The sequence below is a fragment of the Clupea harengus genome, chromosome 13 (assembly GCF_900700415.2).
Source record: "Clupea harengus chromosome 13, Ch_v2.0.2, whole genome shotgun sequence".
In the NCBI taxonomy this organism is placed as follows: Eukaryota; Metazoa; Chordata; class Actinopteri; order Clupeiformes; family Clupeidae; genus Clupea; species Clupea harengus.
In genome coordinates, this window is record NC_045164.1 from 18,350,275 (window position 1) to 18,372,632 (window position 22,358).

At 47.6% G+C, this 22,358-nt stretch overlaps 1 protein-coding gene across 1 annotated transcript in view; it reads left to right on the forward strand.

Annotated features, from left to right (window-relative positions):
• sorcs3b (sortilin related VPS10 domain containing receptor 3b) overlaps positions 1-22,358 on the forward strand; it is a 42,324-nt gene that overhangs the window by 12,434 nt on the left and 7,532 nt on the right. The window contains exons 11-19 of the mRNA XM_042709589.1: positions 717-819; positions 1,103-1,179; positions 1,359-1,450; positions 2,521-2,628; positions 11,737-11,854; positions 12,193-12,326; positions 12,877-12,978; positions 20,113-20,284; positions 21,585-21,807. Coding sequence (XP_042565523.1) covers positions 717-819; positions 1,103-1,179; positions 1,359-1,450; positions 2,521-2,628; positions 11,737-11,854; positions 12,193-12,326; positions 12,877-12,978; positions 20,113-20,284; positions 21,585-21,807 — 1,129 coding nt within the window. The remainder of the gene's footprint in view (positions 1-716; positions 820-1,102; positions 1,180-1,358; positions 1,451-2,520; positions 2,629-11,736; positions 11,855-12,192; positions 12,327-12,876; positions 12,979-20,112; positions 20,285-21,584; positions 21,808-22,358) is intronic.

The window sequence follows — 22,358 nt, forward strand, 5'->3', positions numbered from 1 at the left end:
ATCAGTTTTCTTTGCAAAATGTAGCGAAGTAAAAGTAAAAGTAAACAGAAATATAAGTAGTAAAGTAAAGTACAGATATCCAAAAAAACGACTTAAGTACAGTAACGAAGTATTTCTACTTCGTTACTATACAACACTGCTAACTACCCCCTGATCTACTAACTACCCTCCCTGGTCTAATAACTACCCTCCCTGGTCTAATAACTACCCTCCCTGGTCTATTAACTATCCTCTATGGTCTAGTAACTTCCCTCTATGGTCTAGTAAGTACCCTCTATGGTCTACTAACTACCCTCTATGGTCTACTAACTACCCTCTATGGTCTAGTAACAACCCTTTATGGTCTAGTAACTACCCTCTGTGGTCTAGTAACTACCCTCTATGGTCTAGTAACTACCCTCTATGGTCGAGTAAGTACCCTCTATGGTCGAGTAAGTACCCTCTGGTCACGCCTGAAGGGGGCACAGGGGGTCATAACATTTCTAAAGATAATTACATAAACAGGTTTCTGATGACTTGGTAGTGTGTGTAAAAAACAGCATATTATTTTTGTCTTGGCAACAAGACCAGTTTGGACTGCAAGGCTACCTTTAACACATGTAGCTGTGTGTAAATATGTATCAGTGCTGATTAAGAATATGAATGTCTTCAACTCTTATTTGATATTGAGTTCATGTTTTTGATGACTTCATGTTAAGTGAAATATGTGGTTTCAGCCTTCCTGCTCTCTTCACTTGCACCTACGGATGTCTGAGAGTCCATACTCTCCTGATAGCATCATAAGCTCAGCTTCTGCGCCGGGGCTTATTATTGCAACAGGTACACACACACGCACACACACACACACACACACACACACACACACACACACAGACACACACACACACACACACACACACACAGAGACGCACACACACACTCACACACACGCATACTCACACGCACACACACACACACACACACACACTGACACTCACACTCACACACTCACACACACACACACACACACACACACTCTCTCTCACACACACACACACGCACTCACACACTTGCCTACACATGCCCAGTCAACCAATCAAAGACTGAACTGTAATCTTTTTAGGCACTCTGGGCTCAGAGCTGACCAATCACAACACTAGGACCTTCCTCTCCTCTGATGCAGGAAATACCTGGAGACAGGTACGACCCCTGGGTGTAGAGAGGGGTTGGGGAGTTATTAGAGATTCCTGTGATGTAGGACACATCTGGAGTGTAGTTTCTGATGATGATATCAGGTCTTAGATGAAGAGCGACATGTGTTGTTTCTGGATGATGATGATGAATGATGATGATGATGATGATTTTTCTGATGATATCAGGTATTTGATAAAGAACAACGTGTGTGGTTTCTGGAAGATGGTGGAGCTTTGCTAGCAATCACCCAAGCTTCAGTTCCCATCAGCCATCTGTGGTGAGTTACTGCTGGCATGTGAGTTGATGTGTTGAAATTACCAGACAATCTCCAATCCAGCGGTTTATATCAAACATAGATTAATTTCATTTTCCAGGTAAACCAATCAACAAGTAAGGTGGCAGTTATTTGCATAACAGGCACAGAGTATGTAGATGTATCATGAGTGGGGTAGAATGAATGCATGACAGTGTGCTGGGGATGGGTAGGGGTAGGCAGAGGGTTTCTGCAAGTAGATCAGGTGGACAGACTACAGCAGCATCCCAAAGTGGAGACCATCTAAACTAGGAGGGGAAGAAAGAGGTAAAGTGAGTGGGCAGAGTTCGGCTGCCTAATATGCGTATAAGTACTTAATGGTTAAAGTGATGAGGAACAATGTTTTCACAGCCATTAGCATTAGGGGGCAAAGGTCATGCTATATGAGAGAGATAAATCAGATTAAATGAACATGGCCATTTTATCCGTATAAATGCCTTAGCATAATGTGTTAAATTCAGTTTTATTTATATGATGCCAAAACAATAGAATTTTCTCAAGGCGCTTTACAGAGCCCAGGGCCTGAAAAAATATTATAGCCTTGGTGTGTGCATATGAGTGTATATGCACAAGTGTGTGTGTGTGTGTGTGTGTGTTTGTGTGTATGCATATATGTGTGTGTTTGTGTGTGTGTGTAAGGAAAACAGGTTACATGGGGTTGTTAGTGTGAGTGTGTGCTGCATGAGGATAAAGTATTACAGAAACATTAGAAATCCCAGTTCATGTGTAATAACCTTGTAATCCCGCCTCATATGTAACCATGGTTGTAAGAGTTTCTTGTATGTGTCATACAACTGGTTAACCCTAACCCTAACCCTACCAGTGGTTATTTGAGTTGATCTTTTGTATGCCTGAGAAACCCCCTATTGAAGCATTCATGTCAGTGTCACATAGGGTAGCTGGCATGGCCCATGGAGGTGTAATGTGTGTGTCTGTGTGTCTGTGTGTCTGTGTGTGTGTGTGTGTGTGTGTGTCTGTGTGTCTGTGTGTGTGTGTGTCTGTGTGTCTGTGTGTCTGTGTGAGTTTGTGTTTAGGCTGAGTATTGATGAAGGAAGGAGTTGGCTACAGTACAGGTTCTCTGCCTCACCTCTATTTGTGGATGGAGTTCTGATGGAACAGGACACACATCACCACATTATCACGTAAGTGTACGGCACACACACATTCACACACACGAACACACACACAGACACACACACACACACACACACACACACACATAGAGAGGAAGACATACAAATGGAAGCACAATAGAATGGAATCATGGAACCGCCGACCGACCGACGGAAAAGGAAACTAAAGTTTTGCAGTCAGGAAATACATATGCTGATGAGGTATTATCAAAGATAATAATAGTCATGTAGGGCTTTTATTACAACATCATAACGTTAGTTATAATGTCTTATGAATACACATTTATAAATGTGTTTATAATGCTTCCTGGATACAGGGATTTTGTTACCACAAAATCAATGCAGTGGTAGGTACACAAAGTGGCCAACCCTAACCCTAACCAAGGCTGATTCATAACCCTTATCCTAACCCTAACCCTTTGTTCCAGCTCCTCATTGGTGGTGTTTATTTTCCCACTTCTCTCCCTCCAGGGACGTGCACAGGAATTTCTAAGGGCCATTGCTCTGCCCTGAAAAAAGGGCAACGCGTTCATTTTTGTAACCGCCGCAGCCGCCACGCCCCCTCCCCCCACACGCATATTCTGCCTATATCACTTGAAACTGTGAAATTGTCAGGGTCGATCACTAACCGCCGCAGCCACGCCCCCTCCCCCCGCACACATATTCCGCAATTTTTTTATCTAGGCCTACATGAAATTGTGCAGCCGTTATACTATTTAAAAAATATATATATTTCCTTCGGAGGGGCAGCTTGAGTCGAGGAGGGCAGACTGGCAGTTGCCTGGGCAACCTTAGCCCCCCCTGTGCACGTCCCTGCTCTTCCCAATCAGCATCTGGCGGGGTTAGGGTTAGGCTTAAAGGGATCTATGAAGAAATTGAAGAATCTCCGCTCTCCTCAGTTTGGCAAGCCTTTGCTTGAGCTCGTCCCACAAAACCACAAAACCAGCTTCTTCCCGGCTGCAGTTGGCCTTATTAACAAGGCCCGGGACCCCCACCTGACTTGGACTCTTATCCCGCCCCCACACCTCAAGTCTGTGTTATGTTACCACACACTACATTGCACACTGCACATTGCACATTCACTTTTGCACTCCTGCCCTGCATTTTGCATTTTACCTTCTAATTTTCCTTTTTATATAATTTTTTTTATATATATTGTATCCTATATACTGTGTTCCTTATCACAGTTCACTGCGATATAACAGTATGGTACATGACACTAGTCATGAGCCTAAATCGAAGCATTTATCCATTCACGCCTGAAAGGCAGCGAGATCTGTCAGTGCGCATTCCTGAGCCCGCCCCCTCTGGAGTCTATATCTGGGATTGCGCACCAGATCTCTGTCTCTTTGAAAACTTCGCAAGAAACGAAGTGCCAGATCCGAGTGTATCCTCTACGCTACCAAAAGTCAAAGAGTTTTGTGTGCTTTTGCTCTCTACGGGTTGGTGAGTTATCCGGGTTCTTTAACCCTCACTAGCTCAGGGCGCTGCAAAATTTGTTGGCTCAAGTTCATTTTGGAAGTAGTAGCTGCTATCCTAGCTGCCTAGCTGGCTAAGTTTCTGACTAGCCTGCTAGCTTGCTAACAACGTGTTCGTTGCTGATAGTGTGCTTGTGTTTAATACTTTCTTCTACTTTCAGATTAAAAAAGATGTCCAGACACTACCCCGTGTCAAGGGTGACCGCCACCTTCGGTGCATGACCTGCCTCGGCAGGGACCACGCAGTGGTCGCGCTCTCGGGCGGTGACCCTGTCTGTGCCATCTGTGCTAGCCTCACGCTAGCTAAGGCTACCAGGCGCCTTGCGCTATGGGAGCGCAAGGGCGCCGAGGGGGCTGCACCGGCTCCATCCGGGCTCCATCTCCATCTTTGGCCTCTCCCCGTCACCGCCACCTGCTAGCCCTGGGGCTGCGGGCAGCGAGGCGGAGGAGCTACCACTGGGCGGTGTCCTGCCCGAACTCGAGCTGGACATCGGCCTAGATGATGATAGTCTGCTGGACTACTCCGATGAGCACAGCTCAATCGCAGAGGCAATGCAGACAAGCCAGGACGTTAAGCCGCGGGTGGATACACCCCCTACTTCGTCACGGATTCTGGGCCAGCAACTCCACGAGGTTGCGCTGAGAGCAGCCAGCTGCCTCGGGCTCCCTCTCCCTCCCCCTCCCAGTGTGCGGTCCTCGCTGCTGGACGGGGAGTTTTATGCTGGCCCCGCCGCGCCAGTTCCCAGCTGCATCCCCTTCTTTGAGGAGGTGCACGAGGAACTGCAGGCGACATGGGCGACCCCCTACTCGGGCCGAGCCCCGGTGCCGGGGTTCGCGTCCTACATGCAGCTCCACAGGGCTAGTGAGAGTGGCTACCTCTCCTTCCCTCAGGTGGAGGATGCAGTAGCGGGCTACCTCTCGCCCGCCTCCCCCACGATGCGCCTTGGCCAGAAGCCTCTCCTGCCTACGCGGGTGGCCAGGCACCAGGCTCAGCTGGCAGAGAAAGCCTACTTGGCTGCAGGGCAGGCTGCCTGCACAACCAACACGGCTGCGCTGCTACAGCGCTATCAGGCAAAGCTCCTGACTGAGCTTGCCTTGTCGCTGGGGGAGGATCACCCGTCTGTGGCAGAGCTCCGTCACGCGACGGATCTGTCACTCAGACTGACTCGGTGCACCTCACAGGCACTGGGGAGGGTGATGGGTGCCGCGGTGGCTACCCAGAGGTCTCTGTGGCTATCACTGGCTAAGCTCTCAGACAGAGAGAAAGCACCACTCCTCGACGCCCCGGTCTCTGTCCAGGGCGTCTTCGGTGAAGCAGTGGTCACAATGGCTGCCAGGTTCGAGGAACAGCAGAAGAGCAGGGAGGTATTCCAGGCTTGGATGCCTCGCTCTAGCGGCCCGGTTGAGACGTCCTCCTCAGGACGCACCACACCCACACTGGGCCAGAAGCGAAGCGGGTTCCGCTCGCCAGCTCAACCAACGAAGGTGCCCACCAGGCGAGGCTGGCAGAGACACCCCTTCCGCCCTCCAGCTCAGCCTGCAGCACAGCAGCGAGAGCAGTCTCACTTCCTACGGGAAGAGATAGTCTCCCTGCTCAGAAAAGAAGCGATAAGCATAGTTCCTCCCGAGGAGGAAGCTTCAGGCTTCTACAGCCGTTACTTCCTGGTCCCAAAAAAGGACGGGAATTATCGGCCAATATTAGATCTATGTGTGTTAAACAAAGCACTCATGCCGCTACGGTTCAGAATGCTGATCCCACGCCGGCTTGTGCAGTTTATAAGGCCAAACGATTGGTTTATCACGATAGACTTAAAAGACGCATATTTCCACGTTCCGATCCACCACAGACATCGGAGATATCTGAGGTTTGCATTCGGAGGAATAGCATACCAATTCAACGCACTCCCATTAGCTCTAGCGCCGAGGGTATTCACAAAGTGCGTAGAAGCAGCCATCACCCCATTACGTCTACGCGGCTTACGCGTATACAATTATTTGGACGACTGGTTAATAGCTGCTCATTTAGAGGCTGCAGCGGTGCATCTAGTGGTGGCGCACCTGTATCGACTGGGCTTTGTGATAAACAGGGAAAAAAGCGTTCTGTGCCCAAAGCAAATTACGCATTTTCTAGGCATGGTTCTACACCGAGTTCCACATTATTAGGCAAATTGTATTTGTGTATTTCATAAACATTCATTTTTTGGTTTTTCAATTAAACTCATGGATGGTATTGTGTCTATTTGAATGATTGAAATCAATCCCAGACACCTGTGATAATTAGTTTGCCAGGTGAGCCCAATCAAAGGAAAACTACTTAAGAAGGATGTTCCACATTGTTAAGCAAGCTACATGTTTCAGGCAAAATGGGGAAGAAAAAGGATCTCTCTGCTGCTGAAAAGCGGCAAATAGTGCAATACCTTTGTCAAGGTATCACAACATTGGATATTTCCAAAAGAATTGCGCGTGATCATCGGACGGTGAAGAAATTTGTCACCGATTCACAGCACAAGCGGGTTCGTTCAGACAAAGGCAAAATAAGGAAGATTTCTGCCAAATAAATGCGTAGGGTTAAGAGAGCAGCCACTAAAATGCCATTGAATAGCAGCAAACAGGTGTTTGAAGCCGCTGGTGCCTCGCGAACTTCAAGATGTAGGATGCTCAAGAGGTTGGTTATTCGGCCACCCCTAAACCAAGCTCACAAGCAAAAAAGGTTGCAGTGGGCTCAGGACTACATGAAGACTAACTTTCAAACTGTTTTGTTTACGGATGAGTGCGTGCAACCCTTGATGGTCCTGATGGATGGAGTAGTGGATGGTTGGTGAATGGCCACCATGTCCCAACAAGGCTGAGACGTCAACAAGGAGGTGGCGGAGTCATGTTTTGGGCCGTAATCATGGGGAGAGAGCTGGTAGGCCCCTTCAGGGTCCCTGACTGTGTGAAAATGACCTCGGCAAAGTATGTAGAGTTTCTGACTGACCACTTTCTTCTGTGGTACAAAAAGAAGAACCGTGCCTTCCGTAGTAAAATCATATTCATGCATGACAATGCACCATGTCATGCTGCAAAGAATACCTCTGGGGCATTGGCTGCTATGGGCATAAAAGGAGAGAAACTCATGGTGTGGCCCCCATCTTCCCCTGACCTTAACCCTATTGAGAACCTTTGGAGCATCATCAAGCAAAAGATCTATGTGGATGGAAGGCAGTTCACATCCAAGCAGGTGCTCTGGGAGGCTATCATGGCATCCTGCAAAGACATTAAAGCAGAAACTATCAAAGAACTCACAAGTTCAATGGATGCAAGAATTGTGAAGTTGATATCAAAGAAGGGGTCCTATGTTAACATGTAACTTGACCTGTTAAGATGTTTTTGATTCAAACTTTTTTTGATTTCAGTAAATATGACCTCCTAATGCTGCAAATTCAACAAATGACAATTTTTTGTTCTTTACAACCTATAAAATATCTTGAAACTCTGAAATTCTGCATAATAATTTGGAACACTGCATTTTGAGTTTTTTGTTATCATTAGGAGGTTTGTTCAATAAAATTTGAATTATACTCTAACAGTTGATGACTTGAAAATGATACTGACTGACTGTGCATTACTATTTAGGAAAATCTGAGCAAAGTGTAATTTGCATAATAATGTGGAACGCGGTGTAGACTCCACCTCCATGGAGGTCAGGCTGTCTCAAGAACGAATAAATGCCATCAAAACATGCGTGCGCCAGTTCCGACTGGGACAGTCAGTCTCGTCGCTGTGCTGCCAACGCCTGTTAGGAATGATGGCGTCAGCCGCTATCGCACTCCCGCTGGGGATGTTGCGTATGCGGCCATTCCAAATATGGTACCTGTCTATGAGGCTCAACGCAGTCACAGACAGGCACCGCAGAGTAGTGGTGTCCTCCAGATGCAGGAAAGCCCTGGCGATCTGGAGAACCCCCTGGTTTCTCGCCGCGTCGGGCACTATGGGCATAGTGTCGTGTCGCGTAGTGGTGACCACAGACGCCTCCACCATAGGGTGGGGGGCGGTCTGCGAAGGAAGAGGCGTGAACGGTCTCTGGTCTGTGACAGAGGCCGCGTCTCATATAAATGTGTTAGAGCTGCGGACAGTAGTCCTGGCTCTACGACACTTTCTGCCCAGACTGAGTGGTCAGCATGTGTTAGTGAGGACGGACAACACTGCGACCTTGGCGTATATAAACCGTCAAGGCGGAGTGCACTCCCAGTCACTACACCATTGGGCGACTCGCCTGCTCCTGTGGGCAGCGAGGCACGTCCTTACCCTCAGGGCAGTTCATATACCAGGTCACCTCAACTACGGTGCCAGAGAGACACCTCATACCCTCTTGGAATCTGCTAGTGGTGTTACGTGCTCTCACAGGGCCTCCGTTCGAGCCCCTGGAGACAGTGGACAAAAAGTTTGTCTCTTTAAAGACTGCGCTGCTGCTGGCGTAAACGTCAGCAAAGCGCGTTGGTGACATGCAAGCCCTGTCAGTCAGCCAATCGTGCCTTCAGTTCTCGATCGCTGGTGACAGAGTGGTTATGCGACCTAATGCTGCTTACACACTTAAAGTGGTGGTAACCCCATTCCGCAATCAGGTGATTGAATTAGCAGTTTTCTCGCATCCTCCTTTTGCGTCAGCAGAGGAGGAACGTTTGAATAAGCTCTGTCCAGTGCGCGCTCTCCGCTGTTACGCAGAGCGCACTCGAGCTTTCAGACAGTCAGATCAGCTATTTGTGTGCTTTGGCGCACGTGCAAAAGGCAGACCTCTATCAAAACCGAGCCTCTCCCGTTGGATAGTAGAGGCTATCGTGTTGTCTTATAAGAGCTTGTCTTTAGATCCCCCGGAGAAGTTGCATGCGCACTCTACGCGGGGGGTCTCGTCTTCCTAGGCCTTGCTAAAGGGCGTCTCAGTGGAAGATATTTGCAAAGCTGCAAGCTGGAGTTCTCGCCACACTTTCATTAGATTCTATATGTTAGATGTGGCTGAACCTAGTTTTCTTCATAGCGTTCTGCGGGCAAGCGATCTCTGAATCCCCTGGCCTGAGAACGGTGTATATGATAGGTGTGTTCATTGGTGTCTACATGTTATGTTGCACATGAAACATTCCAGGGTGGTTTCCTACAGGCGCAGGATCACAGATCCATGCCGCCTATGATAAAGGTTGCCCTGTTAATATGTTCACCGCCAGTGGCCGTATGAACCTCTATGAGGGCAAAGGCTTCAATAAAGCTGGTGTGTGTGATTGGCTGCCACTTATCACGCGGGAATGTATAGGGTCCCATACTGTTATATCGCAGTGAACTGTGATAAGGAACGTCTCGGTTACTTACGTAACCTCGGTTCCTTAAGCAGGAACCAGATATAACAGTATGGTACATGACACTAGTCATGAGCCTAAATCGAAGCATTTATCCATTCACGCCTGAAAGGCCGCGAGATCTGTCAGTGCGCACTCCTGAGCCCGCCCCCTCAGGAGTCTATATCTTGGATTGCGCACCAGATCTCTGTCTTGGAATGAAAACTGAGCAAGAATATCAAACCAAGGTCACACTGTACACGGCAACTTTGTTATATCTGGTTCCTGCTTAAGGAACCGAGGTTACGTAAGTAACCGAGACGTTTTATCTGAAGTACTTCTGTTTTGTGTAGTACTTAGTGTGTTTTTATGTTTTATGTTATGTGTAGTACTTGTGTATGTATGTGTATGTATGTTTTTATGTTCACTGTATGCACCTATACACCAGAGCAAATTCCAGGTAGGTGTAAACTTACTTGGCAATAAATACTATTCTGATTCTGATTCTGATTTTGATTCATAGCACCTTCAGGCCCACTTTCTCTTCGGGGTGCAGCTTTCCTCCAGCTCTCATGGAGCGTACACCTAGTCCTGTCTAGCTGCTCAATGTCCCCCTCCCTCTCCCTCCTTCTCTTGGGCTGTGGGCTTCCTCCAACTGGACAGTCATCTCAAAAGATCTGACTCGATTTGAAAAGATCTGACTGAATCGACTGATTCGATTTGCCTTCAGTCTGAACATAACCTCACTCACCTGTTATTGATCACGACTCATCATGGACTTTATTTAAGATCTTCCAAGTTGTCTTGCCAGATCATTCTGTGAGTGTGTGTGTGTGTGTGTGTGTGTGTGTGTGTGTGTGTGTGTGAGAGAGAGAGAGTCATGTTCATGTTACTGCTCCCTTGTTAACAGCCTTGCCTGGACTATTGTTCTCAACCACATCTCTCTTCTCACACGTATACACACACACACACACACACACACACACACACACACACACACACACACACTACACTAGACTATTGTTCTCGACCACATCTCTCTGCCTCATGATTTTGCCTGTATTTGACACCTCCAGCCACCAACGTGAGCACACACACACACACACCCACCACTGCACTATTGCAGAAGCTTGAGCATGCGCGCACACACACAAACACACACACACACACTGCCACCAACATGAGTTTTTTTTGTCAAGTCCTTGTGATTCATTGCCTGTCTTCCCAGATTAGCTGTTTTTTTAACTCTATTAAAGACTATTTAACACTATGTTTTTTAACTCTATTAAAGACTACTAAAGACTATTTTTGTCTTAAATCTAACTGTTATCTGCTTTTGGGTCTTGAATTCCGTCCTGGCCTTGTTGGCCCGTGACGGTGTGTGTGTGTGCAAAAGGATGTAAACACACACACAGTCACACACAAATACAAGTGCATAATTACACAAGCATTAGCATAGACAGACATACACATGCCCACACACACACACCACTGCATTATCGCAGGAGCTTGAGCATGCGCGCACACACACACACACACTAAAATGACTGATTAATTGCTGTTCTGTTGGAGTGAGCACAGACGTTAATTAAAATGTCAATCATGAATCAGCGCAAGGGAGTCTGTTTAGATTTTAGCACAGATGAAAGAGCCTCTCATTTGCCTTCCCTTGGAGGGTGTGTGATGTTTTTCTGTGGTGATATTATTGGCCATGTCTCTGGGGGTTTTCTGTGGTGATATTATTGGCTTGTGTCTAGTGTTTTTCTGTGGTGACATTATAGGCTTGTGTATGGGGTTTTTCTGTGGTGATATTATAGGCTTGTGTCTGGTGTTTTTCTGTGGTGATATTATAGGCTTGTGTCTGGTGTTTTTCTGTGGTGATATTGTTGGCTTGTGTCTAGTGTTTTTCTGTGGTGACATTATAGGCTTGTGTATGGTGTTTTTCTGTGGTGACATTATAGGCTTGTGTATGGTGTTTTTCTGTGGTGATATTATAGGCTTGTGTCTGGTGTTTTTCTGTGGTGATATTGTTGGCTTGTGTCTAGTGTTTTTCTGTGGTGACATTATAGGCTTGTGTATGGTGTTTTTCTGTGGTGATATTATAGGCTTGTGTCTGGTGTTTTACACTGGTGATATTATAAGCTTGCGTCTGGTGGATTGTCCGTGTCCATTGTCCATGTGGATATTAAAATAATGTAGAAAGAATGGAAATGACAGAAAAGTGACCCTAACCCTAGGTCAAGCAGAAGCAGTGTGAAGTGTCCTTCTCGCTTGAAAGCAGTATTAGATTACTCAATGATGCTGTTATTGTTGTTGTTGTTGTTGTTCTTTAGGTTCTTTGGCCACCTGAGCCATCGGTCTGACTGGCAGCTCATCAAAGTGAACTACAGGAACCTCTTCAACCGGCAGTGCACTTCAGAAGACTACCAGATCTGGCCACTACTCAATCAGGTACACACACACACACACACACACACACACACACACACACACACACACACACACACACACACACACTAACATACCCACACACACACACACACACACACAGTTTGGCTCGGGAGATACCAGACCTGGCAACTGGGGTAGAGCACCTCCAGGACTGTTCATGTCGCTGCGGTCCAGAGGTTTGTCTAGGGAGTGTCCATCTGGCCAGAACACCTCCAGACTCGTGGCCAAGTCCTTACCTGTGTGTGCACAAACACACACTCAAACACACACACACACACACAGACAAACACACACATACATGCACATGCACACACACTATTTCCCCTCCTGTGCTGTAGGGGGAGCCGTGTGTAATGGGCCAGAGGCAAAACTTCAGGAAGCGTCGGCCAGGAAGCAGGTGCATTCTGGGACGGCGGTATCTGAAGCTGGTGTCGGCAGAAAGCTGCTCATGCGCACCGTACGACTTTGAGTGGTGAGTGAAATCTGAAACACCAGAAGAGACTGCAGTGTGTTGTAGAAGTGTTGCAGTGTATTGTAGAAGTTTCTGTGGTGTTTCCTAGATGTCTTTGATAACTTTCTGCAGTGTGTTCTAGATGTTTCTGCAGTGTGTTCTAGACGTTTCTGCAGTGTGTTCTAGATGTTTCTGCAGTGTGTTCTAGATGTTTCTGCAGTGTGTTCTAGACGTTTCTGCAGTGTGTTTTCTTGATGTTATTTATGCAATGTGGCTTCCAGAAGTTTCTGTAGTGGGTCTTCTGGTTCCTGCAGTGTGTGTTCTAAATGTTCTTTTAGTGTGTGTTCTGGGTGTTGTTTCTGCAGGGGGTTCCTGATGGCACTTCTGGAACCGCGATGCATGTTTGTTTCTGTGTTTCTCTGAGATGGTGTCTGAGGGCAGGGAATGTGGTGTGTGGGAGGGGCTTCAGGATGCATGATGGGAAATGATTGAACACAGGATGTCTACAGAATTATGTACCTATTTGTGTGTGTGTGTGTGTGTGTGTGTGTGTGTGTGTCTGTGTATTTAGTGATTATGGGTTTGAGCGACAGCTGGATGGGATCTGCTCTCCTGCATTCTGGTACCAAGGGTCTGGCATAGGAACAAACTGCACATCAGGACAGATCAGTGGGTGAGCATATACACACACTCACACAGACGCACACACACACACACACACACACACACACACACACACACACACGTACAGAACTGTAGAGTAATTCACACTCTCATCACTACACACACACACACACACCTGAATTAATTCACACGTACACACGCTAGGGGTTGCTCTAGTGTAAGACCTATTGTGTACACACTAATACCATGGTAGTAGGTAACATTGACTTACAAGTTTTTGATTGACAGGTAGGTTGTCATTCTAGTGGTCATGTGGCAGGAAACGTGAGAGATGAGGACCGTGGAGGTGTAAACATTTGAGGTCGCCCCACTTTAAGTGCAGACTGGGACCAGCGACTTTCAGACCTGAAGTCTGACGCTGTACTAGTTGATCCAGGCTGGCTTGTATTGTCCCTTTGTGAGACAGAGAGAAGGGCTGTTTTTGCTCATGTGTTTCACGTTTCCTGAGACATCTGTGTGTTGTCAGGAATCCCCTGGCTAGTGTTTCACAAGCAAATGATTGATGACCTATTATAATGTACAACCTACCTGTCACTTTTGATTGACAGGACAGTTTGACGGACAGATGGTCATTCTAGCACCAATGTGGTGGGAGTGGTATAATATGGATGACAACTGGAAAACAGATTTCTTTGGTGTGTGTGTGTGTGTGTCAAAGAGAGAGTAGTGAGTCACACGAACAAAGTGTTTTAAAACCATACGTGACACTGACGACCGAAAGGGAATCGGACCCGCAGAAGCTTGTGGGGGCCCCTGGAAGAGTTCTCTTTTCTTTGTGAAAGGGCTTGGAATGAGTTCGCCCCAGATAGGGGCCCGTAGCTAGGTAGGAGAATCCAACTGAGAGTCGCGTTACTGAGGCACGGACAGTGGCTCTGATCAGGGAATTAGATTCAGCACACGCCAGAGAAAACACGTCAGGATACACGTCATGAAAACACACCAGGAATACAAGTCAGAAATACACATCATGAAAACAGCCTGGATCACATTCAGATCAACATCTCAGATTTTCGGCTACGTTTTTTAATGTCAGCCCGAATTAATTTTGACGGACAAATTCTAAATTTACCGGTGCATGTTTTAATGACAGTGTTAAGCTCCGGAGGAAAAGAGACCCAATTGCAGACCAAAAATGCGGGAAAAAATTAGGGTTTATTTGTACAAAAAAGGTCAATCAAAAGTTCAAAAATCAACACACAAAAGATCCAAAAAATTCAAAAGGGTGACGCACAAAAGATCCAAAAAGGTAACGCACAAAAGATCCAAAAATTCCAAGCAGTCAGAGCAGACGAAGAAACACAAAACAACAACTTATCTCAAGCCGGCAGATAGTCAGGAAACAGAAGTGTTACAATCCAGGTTCATCAGACAGATTCTTTCAGACAGATCTTTGTTACGACCAGACATAGAACAAAGGGTAGACTGACTTTAAATACTGGAGGGGAAACAGATAATTGGTGGGGAGCAAACAGGAGACAGGAGAAACTAATCAGGACAATAAGTAGACTGATTAACAGGACAGGTGTGGTAGATGATGACAGGGAAATCCAGGAAGTGACGAGGCAGGTGGGGCGGAGTGTCAGAACAAAACAGAAAACACATGGCATAACAAAAACACAAGGAGCACATGTCAAAACAAACACAATAGACACGTAACAGCCAGAGTCCCTTGAGCATTAGAGAGGATACTAACAGTACCCCCCCCCTAATGAACGCCTCTAGGCGCTTTCTTGGGTGGAATGGGATGCTGGCGATGGAAGTCCTTGCGGAGCGAGGGGTCCATGATGTACCGGGTCGGAACCCAGCACCTCTCTTCAGGGCCGTAGCCCTCCCAGTCAACGAGGTACTGGAGTCCTCGGCCCCGGCGGCGAACATCAAGTAGTCGGCGTACCGTGTACACCTCTGAACCGTCAATGAGGCGTGGGGGTGGGGGGGGTTTGGGGGCAGGATGCAACGGGCTACAGATGAACGGTTTGATTTTGGAAACATGGAAGGTGGGATGGATACGGCGCAGGGGACCAGGGAGGTTGAGACGGACTGCGGTGGGACTGATGACCTTGGTGATGGGGAAGGGTCCGATGAAGCGGGAAGTGAGCTTGCGGGACTCAGTTTTGAGAGGAAGGTCTTTGGTGGAGAGCCACACGCGTTGTCCCTGGCGATATGGGGGAGGTTGAGAGCGACGTCTGTCGGCCTGAACCTTCATCCTAGCTGAGGAACGGAGAAGAGCTGAGCGTGTGCGCCTCCACGTCCGGCGGCAGCGGCGGATGTGTGCCTCCGCAGAGGGTACCCCCACCTCTCTCTCCTGGTCTGGGAAAAGTGGTGGCTGATAGCCCAGGGAACACTCGAAGGGGGACAGCCCTGTGGAGGACGAAATGTGTGAGTTAATGGCATACTCGGCCCACGGTAACTGCTGGCTCCAAGAGGTGGGATTCTGGGAAGCCATGCAGCGCAGCACCGTCTCCAGCTGTTGGTTCGCCCTCTCGGCCTGGCCATTAGACTGCGGATGAAACCCAGATGTTAAACAAACAGAGGCACCAATCAATTTACAGAATGCTCTCCAAAAACTGGAGGTAAATTGTGGTCCCCTGTCTGATACTACCTCAATAGGTAGCCCGTGGAACTTAAAAACATGTTGGACCATTGCCGTAGCCGTCTCCTTGGCAGAAGGAAGCTTAGGCAGAGGAATAAAATGAACAGACTTAGAAAAACGATCCACAACAGTGAGGATCGTCGTGTTACCCTCCGATGGGGGTAGTCCAGTGACAAAGTCAAGAGAGATGTGTGACCAAGGTCTTCTCGGAACCGGCAGAGGTTGCAGCAGGCCGGCAGGTGGTCGGGTGGAAGTCTTATTGCGGGCACAGACTGGGCAGGCTTGGACAAATCGGTGGACCTCCTCCTTCATGGAAGGCCACCAGAACCTTCGGCCGATGAAGGCTTGAGTCCGTCTGGATCCCGGGTGGCCGGACAGCTGGGTAGAATGGCCCCACTGCAAGACCTGTGGGCGGACAGCACTAGGGACATACAGACGGTTATTAGGACATTGACTGGGCCCTGCTTCATTAACCAGGGCTGCAGTTACAATGGACTCGATATCAAACTGTGCTGCCCCTAAAACACAATGCGGGGGAAGGATGGTGTCAGGCTCTTGGGTTTTTTCATAAGGACTGAACCTTCGGGACAGTGCATCGGGCTTCACGTTCTTGTGGCCAGGGCGGAAGGATAAGGTGAAGTTGAACCGGGAGAAGAACAGGGACCAGCGGGCTTGGCGGGGGTTGAGTCTTTTGGCGGTGCGAATGTACTCTAGGTTCTTATGGTCCGTCCAGACCAGAAATGGCACGGAGGAACCTTCCAGCCAGTGTCTCCACTCTTCCAAGGCCATCTTTACTGCCAGCAGTTCCCTATTGCCAACATCATAATTATGTTCAGTGGGGGTGAGTCGGTGGGAAAGGAAAGCACAAGGGTGGACCTTGTTATCCTTGGCCGAACGTTGGGAAAGCACAGCTCCAATGCCAATGTCCGAGGCATCAACCTCCACAATGAACTGCCGGTCGGGATCAGGTTGGATCAGAATGGGGGCTGAGGTGAACCGTTGCTTTAGGGCGCAGAACGCTCCCTCTGCTGAGGAGGACCAGACGAACTTGACAGCCGGCGAAGTCAGAGCCGTGAGGGGGGCTGCCAATGTACCGTAATTACGAATAAAACGGCGGTAAAAGTTTGCAAAGCCAAGGAAACTCTGAAGCTCCTTGCGGCTAGAGGGCGCCGGCCACTCCAGTACTGCTCTGACCTTTTGTTGGTCCATCTGGATGGCTCCGGGTGAGATGACATACCCCAGAAAAGCAACAGTGTCCTGATGGTACTCACACTTCTCAGCTTTAACAAACAGTTGATTCTCGAGCAGCCGCTGAAGGACCCTACGGACATGCTCTGATAATGATTTGGAAAAAATTAAAATATCATCAAGGTACACAAAAACAAACTGATTAAGCATATCTCTGAGAACATCATTTATCAACGCTTGAAACACAGCTGGGGCATTAGTAAGACCAAAGGGTAACACCAGGTATTCATAGTGGCCAGATGAGGTATTGAATGCTGTCTTCCATTCGTCCCCCTCACGGATGCGGACGAGATGATAAGCATTCCGTAGGTCAAGCTTGGTAAAAACAGAAGCCCCTTGAAGCAACTCAAAGGCAGAGGACATAAGTGGCAGAGGATAACGGTTCTTGACCGTAATGTCATTGAGGCCCCGATAGTCAATACATGGGCGTAAGGAGCCGTCTTTCTTGCCAACAAAAAAGAATCCTGCCCCTGCAGGAGAGGAAGACGGGCGGATTATGCCTGCTGCTAGGGACTCCTGGACATACTTGTCCATGGCTTGAGTCTCAGGTCGGGACAAGGAATAAAGACGACCTCTAGGGGGAGACGTGCCAGGTAGGAGGTCGATGCCACAGTCGTAGGGACGATGAGGGGGCAAGGAAGAAGCCCTAGACTTGCTGAAGACCGCCTTTAGGTCCAAATACTCTGGGGGAACAGCTGATAGATCTGGGAATTCCTCCGAAGTCCCTGGCGCTATAGACAGTGGGGTCTGGGCACGAAGGAGACAGTGGGAATGACAGAATGGGCTCCATCCCACAATGCTCCTACTCACCCAGTCAATATGTGGGTTGTGTTTGGCAAGCCAGGGGTGGCCAAGGACCATGGGAGCATGCGGAGAATCAATAATAAAAAAACTCACTTGTTCATGATGGTTGCCCGAAAGGCAAAGGTCCACAGGAACGCTGGCTTGTGTAATTTTGGCCAACCTCTGGCCATTCAATGCATTGGCCATCATTGGAGTCCTGAGCTCAATGGTCGGTAACCCCCACTGAGCGACAAAGCAGGAGTCCATGAAGTTCTCCTCTGCACCAGAGTCGATCAGTGCCACCACCTCCTGTTGTTGGTCCCTCCACTTCAAGATGGTAGGGAGGAGAGTTTGTTGCTGTGATGAGGGTTGTACGGGGGTCACACTCACCAGTACCCCTCTTACTGGTGAGTGTTGGCTTTTACCGGGCAGGAGGAAATGAAGTGCCCTGGCTGGCCGCAGTACAGGCAAGAGCGGGAGCTGAGTCTTCTTTGTCGCTCAGCCGTGGTTAGGCGGGTGCGGTCAATTTGCATGGGTTCTGACCCAGAGGAGTCAGAGGCAGACAGGAATGTTGGCTGGGTGGCAGGAGTGGGAAAAAAGGTCTGAGAGGGACCCCTAAGGGCTCTTGCTCGTCGGCGCTGTTGTAGCCGTGTGTCGACGCGAATGGCAAGGTCCACTAGGCCCTCGCAGGTGTCGGGCAGGTTATGGGCGACGAGCTCGTCCTTGATCTCTTCAGACAGCCCGTTCAGGAAGGTGTCGAACAGAGCCTCAGGATTCCAACCTGAAGATGTTGCAAGGGTTTGAAAGTCAATGGCGAAATCAGACACTGACCTGCGTCCCTGGTGCATGTGTAGCAACTCTCGTGCAGCCTCATGACCGTGCTTAGAGCGGTCGAAGATTCTCCTCATCTCAGCTGCCAATACCTCGAAATTACCACAGGAAGGTGACCTGGCCTCCCAGAGAGCGGTTCCCCATTCTCTGGCCCGCCCGGACAGCTGGGTGATGACATAGGCCACCTTGGCACGCTCAGAGGGAAAGGTGGTCGGTTGCAGCTCAAAGACGAGGGAACATTGGGACAGGAAGGAACGGCAGGTACCAGGTTCGCCAGAGTACTTTTCAGGAGGAGGCAGTTTGGGTTCATGAACTGGCGGTGAAGATGAGGTGCTTCGAGCAGCCGCAGACAACTGAGAGAGTTGAAGTGGCTGGATCTGGGCGGTCAGGTCTCTGATGCTTGAAGCGACAGCCTCCAGCTGAGTCTGGTGCCGCCCCAGGACAATGCCTTGTTGCTCTAGGACAGCCTTCACCTGGTTTGGGTCTGCTGGGTCCATCTTGGTCTGGTCGTACTGTTAAGCTCCGGAGGAAAAGAGACCCAATTGCAGACCAAAAATGCGGGAAAAAATTAGGGTTTATTTGTACAAAAAAGGTCAATCAAAAGTTCAAAAATCAACACACAAAAGATCCAAAAAATTCAAAAGGGTGACGCACAAAAGATCCAAAAAGGTAACGCACAAAAGATCCAAAAATTCCGAGCAGTCAGAGCAGACGAAGAAACACAAAACAACAACTTATCTCAAGCCGGCAGATAGTCAGGAAACAGAAGTGTTACAATCCAGGTTCATCAGACAGATTCTTTCAGACAGATCTTTGTTACGACCAGACATAGAACAAAGGGTAGACTGACTTTAAATACTGGAGGGGAAACAGATAATTGGTAGGGAGCAAACAGGAGACAGGAGAAACTAATCAGGACAATAAGTAGACTGATTAACAGGACAGGTGTGGTAGATGATGACAGGGAAATCCAGGAAGTGACGAGGCAGGTGGGGCGGAGTGTCAGAACAAAACAGAAAACACATGGCATAACAAAAACACAAGGAGCACATGTCAAAACAAACACAATAGACACGTAACAGCCAGAGTCCCTGGAGCAGCAGAGAGGATACTAACAGACAGACTTTCACTAGCTAATCACTGTGATAGATTATGGCCTCCTCATAGAAATAGAACAGTTTGACTAGCTAATCACCATGATAGATTATGGCCTCCTCATAGAAATAGAACAGTTTGACTAGCTAATCACCATGATAGATTATGGCCTCCTCATAGAAATAGAACAGTTTGACTAGCTAATCACCATGATGTATAGTACGCGGTCAGAATTGAAAAATGAATCCAGACAGGTTTCGCCCTGAAGGGATTTATTTTCTAAGGCTGACCGGCAGACTATACATTATCCCACTTATTATGCGCTTACTTGCCAAAACGATAAAAGACATTCCACTGAGGAAAGACTCAAAGCTGGGATGGACTGATTATAAATGGTGTTGACTAGGGTTAGACTTAGGTCTAGGGCTAGGATTAGGGTTAGGGTTAGGGCTTCTATTGAGTCCTCTCACCCTTCCTTCTCGTTTCTAGCATCACATAGAAACTGACTTGGGCATGTCTGTGTTTCTGATTGACTGAACTCTGTGTGTGATTGTTTCTTATTGGCTGGATGGTAAGGTACAGGAAGGTTGTGACCAATAGTTGTGACGAGTCTGTGGAGCACCATTTAGGTCCCAGAATGCACCAGTGTGACGCCACGGCCCCTAATGGTGTTCGCCTCAGCACGACTCACAGCGACCTGACGGCCAGACCACACACCAACGTCACCTTCCTGATACACACACAGCAGGTAAGCTCTCTCTCTCTCACATACACACACACGCACACCAATGTTCACCTTCCTGATACTCACACAGCAGGTAAGCTCTTACACTCACACACAAACACACACACACACACACACACACACACACACACACAAACACCAACGTCACCTTACAGGGCTCTCAAGTTTTGAAGACAGGCAAGAGTGACATATATAGAATGTTCAAGCAAACACATTTACAAAAAATAATGCCCATAACATCTTTGAATATTAAGGGCTGCCTAATATTCGTTCGAATTATAGGCTAAATATATTTTTAATAGGCCTACTCGAATTTTTTGTAGCCTATTAACGAAGTTCGGAGTCAAAGCTATAGTGAAAAGGCAGGCTCTAGCCTAAAACTGTTTTGGCTACAAACACTCATTAAAAACTGATGCTAATTATCTGGGAAATATTCTCTAACTGCAGTCAAGTTGTCATTGCTTGTGTCAAACCATTGTGAATTTGTTGTAACATTAAAACAGGAGACGAGTTATCCTTTGTAGAAGACTGATGCTCGGAGATCCAGTGGTTTCCTCAGGTGAACGAAACTTTCGGAAGATCAATCGCGCACAATTCCAGGATGCTTTATTTTCATTGGTTGCTGGATTACATTTTACCCAGATACAACAGATACAAAACATACGTTTTTTTTCTGATTGGCTATTGTGTAGCCTATTTCTTTTTTTTGATTGGCTGATAAGTGGCACCTCACGGCAGAACTCCAGGGGATTCGGGGAGACGTGCTTGATTGCTCCATGGTGAGGGCAGCACGGCCAGGTCATGTTTGCGTGCTGCGGCACATTAAATAGCCTAGAGGTTTTTTTTTCAGCGTGAGAAATACGATGTGTGGCGGGAGTGCGTGACTAAAGACCGAAATGAGTGACTGTCACACTCAATGCGTGACACTTGAGAGCCCTGCGTGATACACACACAGCAGGTAAGCTCTCTCTCACAAACACACACGCACACACCAACATTACCTTCCTGATACACACACAACAAGTAAGCTCTCTCTTTCTCTCTCACACACACACACATACGCACACTCTCACACATACACACACCAATTTGGGCTGGGGGTAGGGACATCTGGGTTATCTGGGTTAGGGGTAGGGACAGGTGTAGTGTGTCTGGGGTAGGGACAGGTGTAGTGTGTGAACTCATATTTCTGGCGGTAGGTGTGTGAACTCATCTTTCTGCACGGTAGGTGTGTGTGTGTGTGTGTGTGTGTGTGTGTAGGTGTGTGTGTGTGAACTCCTCGTGTTCTGTGCTGTGTGTGTAGGTGTACTCTTCAGGACTGGATGTGCAGTTGGACTTGGGCGATGGTGTGTGTGTGTCTCCCTCTGTCCTGAAACGTGTATCTGACAGCACTACCCATGTGTACACACACACTAACGTGTACTCACACACTTACGTGTACACACACGCCGGCATCTACAGAGTCTCTGCACACGTACGCAACCACCTGGGAGCTGATGACAGTCAACTGTTCCTGCACGTGACATGTAAGTAACACGCACGCAGAGAATACACACATCACACACACACAAATACATTTCACACAAACAGACACATACACAGATACAACATACACAAATACACAAATCATGCACACAAACAAATGATCACACACATCACATGCATACATAAATAAATGATATCTATGTATATATATACACACACACACAGACACGCATATACAGCTCCGGAAAAAATTAAGAGACCAGTTTCTCTGGTTTTACTATTCATTGGTATGTGTTTGAGTAAAATGAAAATGTTTGTTTTATTCTATAAACGACTGACACATTTCTACCAAATTTCAAATAAAAATATTGTCATTTAGAGCATTTATTTGCAGAAAAATGACAACTGGTCAAAATAACAAAAAAGATGCAGTGTTTTCAGATCTCGAATAATGCAAAGAAAACAAGTTCATATTCATTTTTAAACAACACAATACTAATATTTTAACTTAGGAAGAGTTCAGAAATCAATATTTGGTGGAATAACCTTGATTTAAAATCACAGCTTTCATGTGTCTTGGCATGCTCTCCAC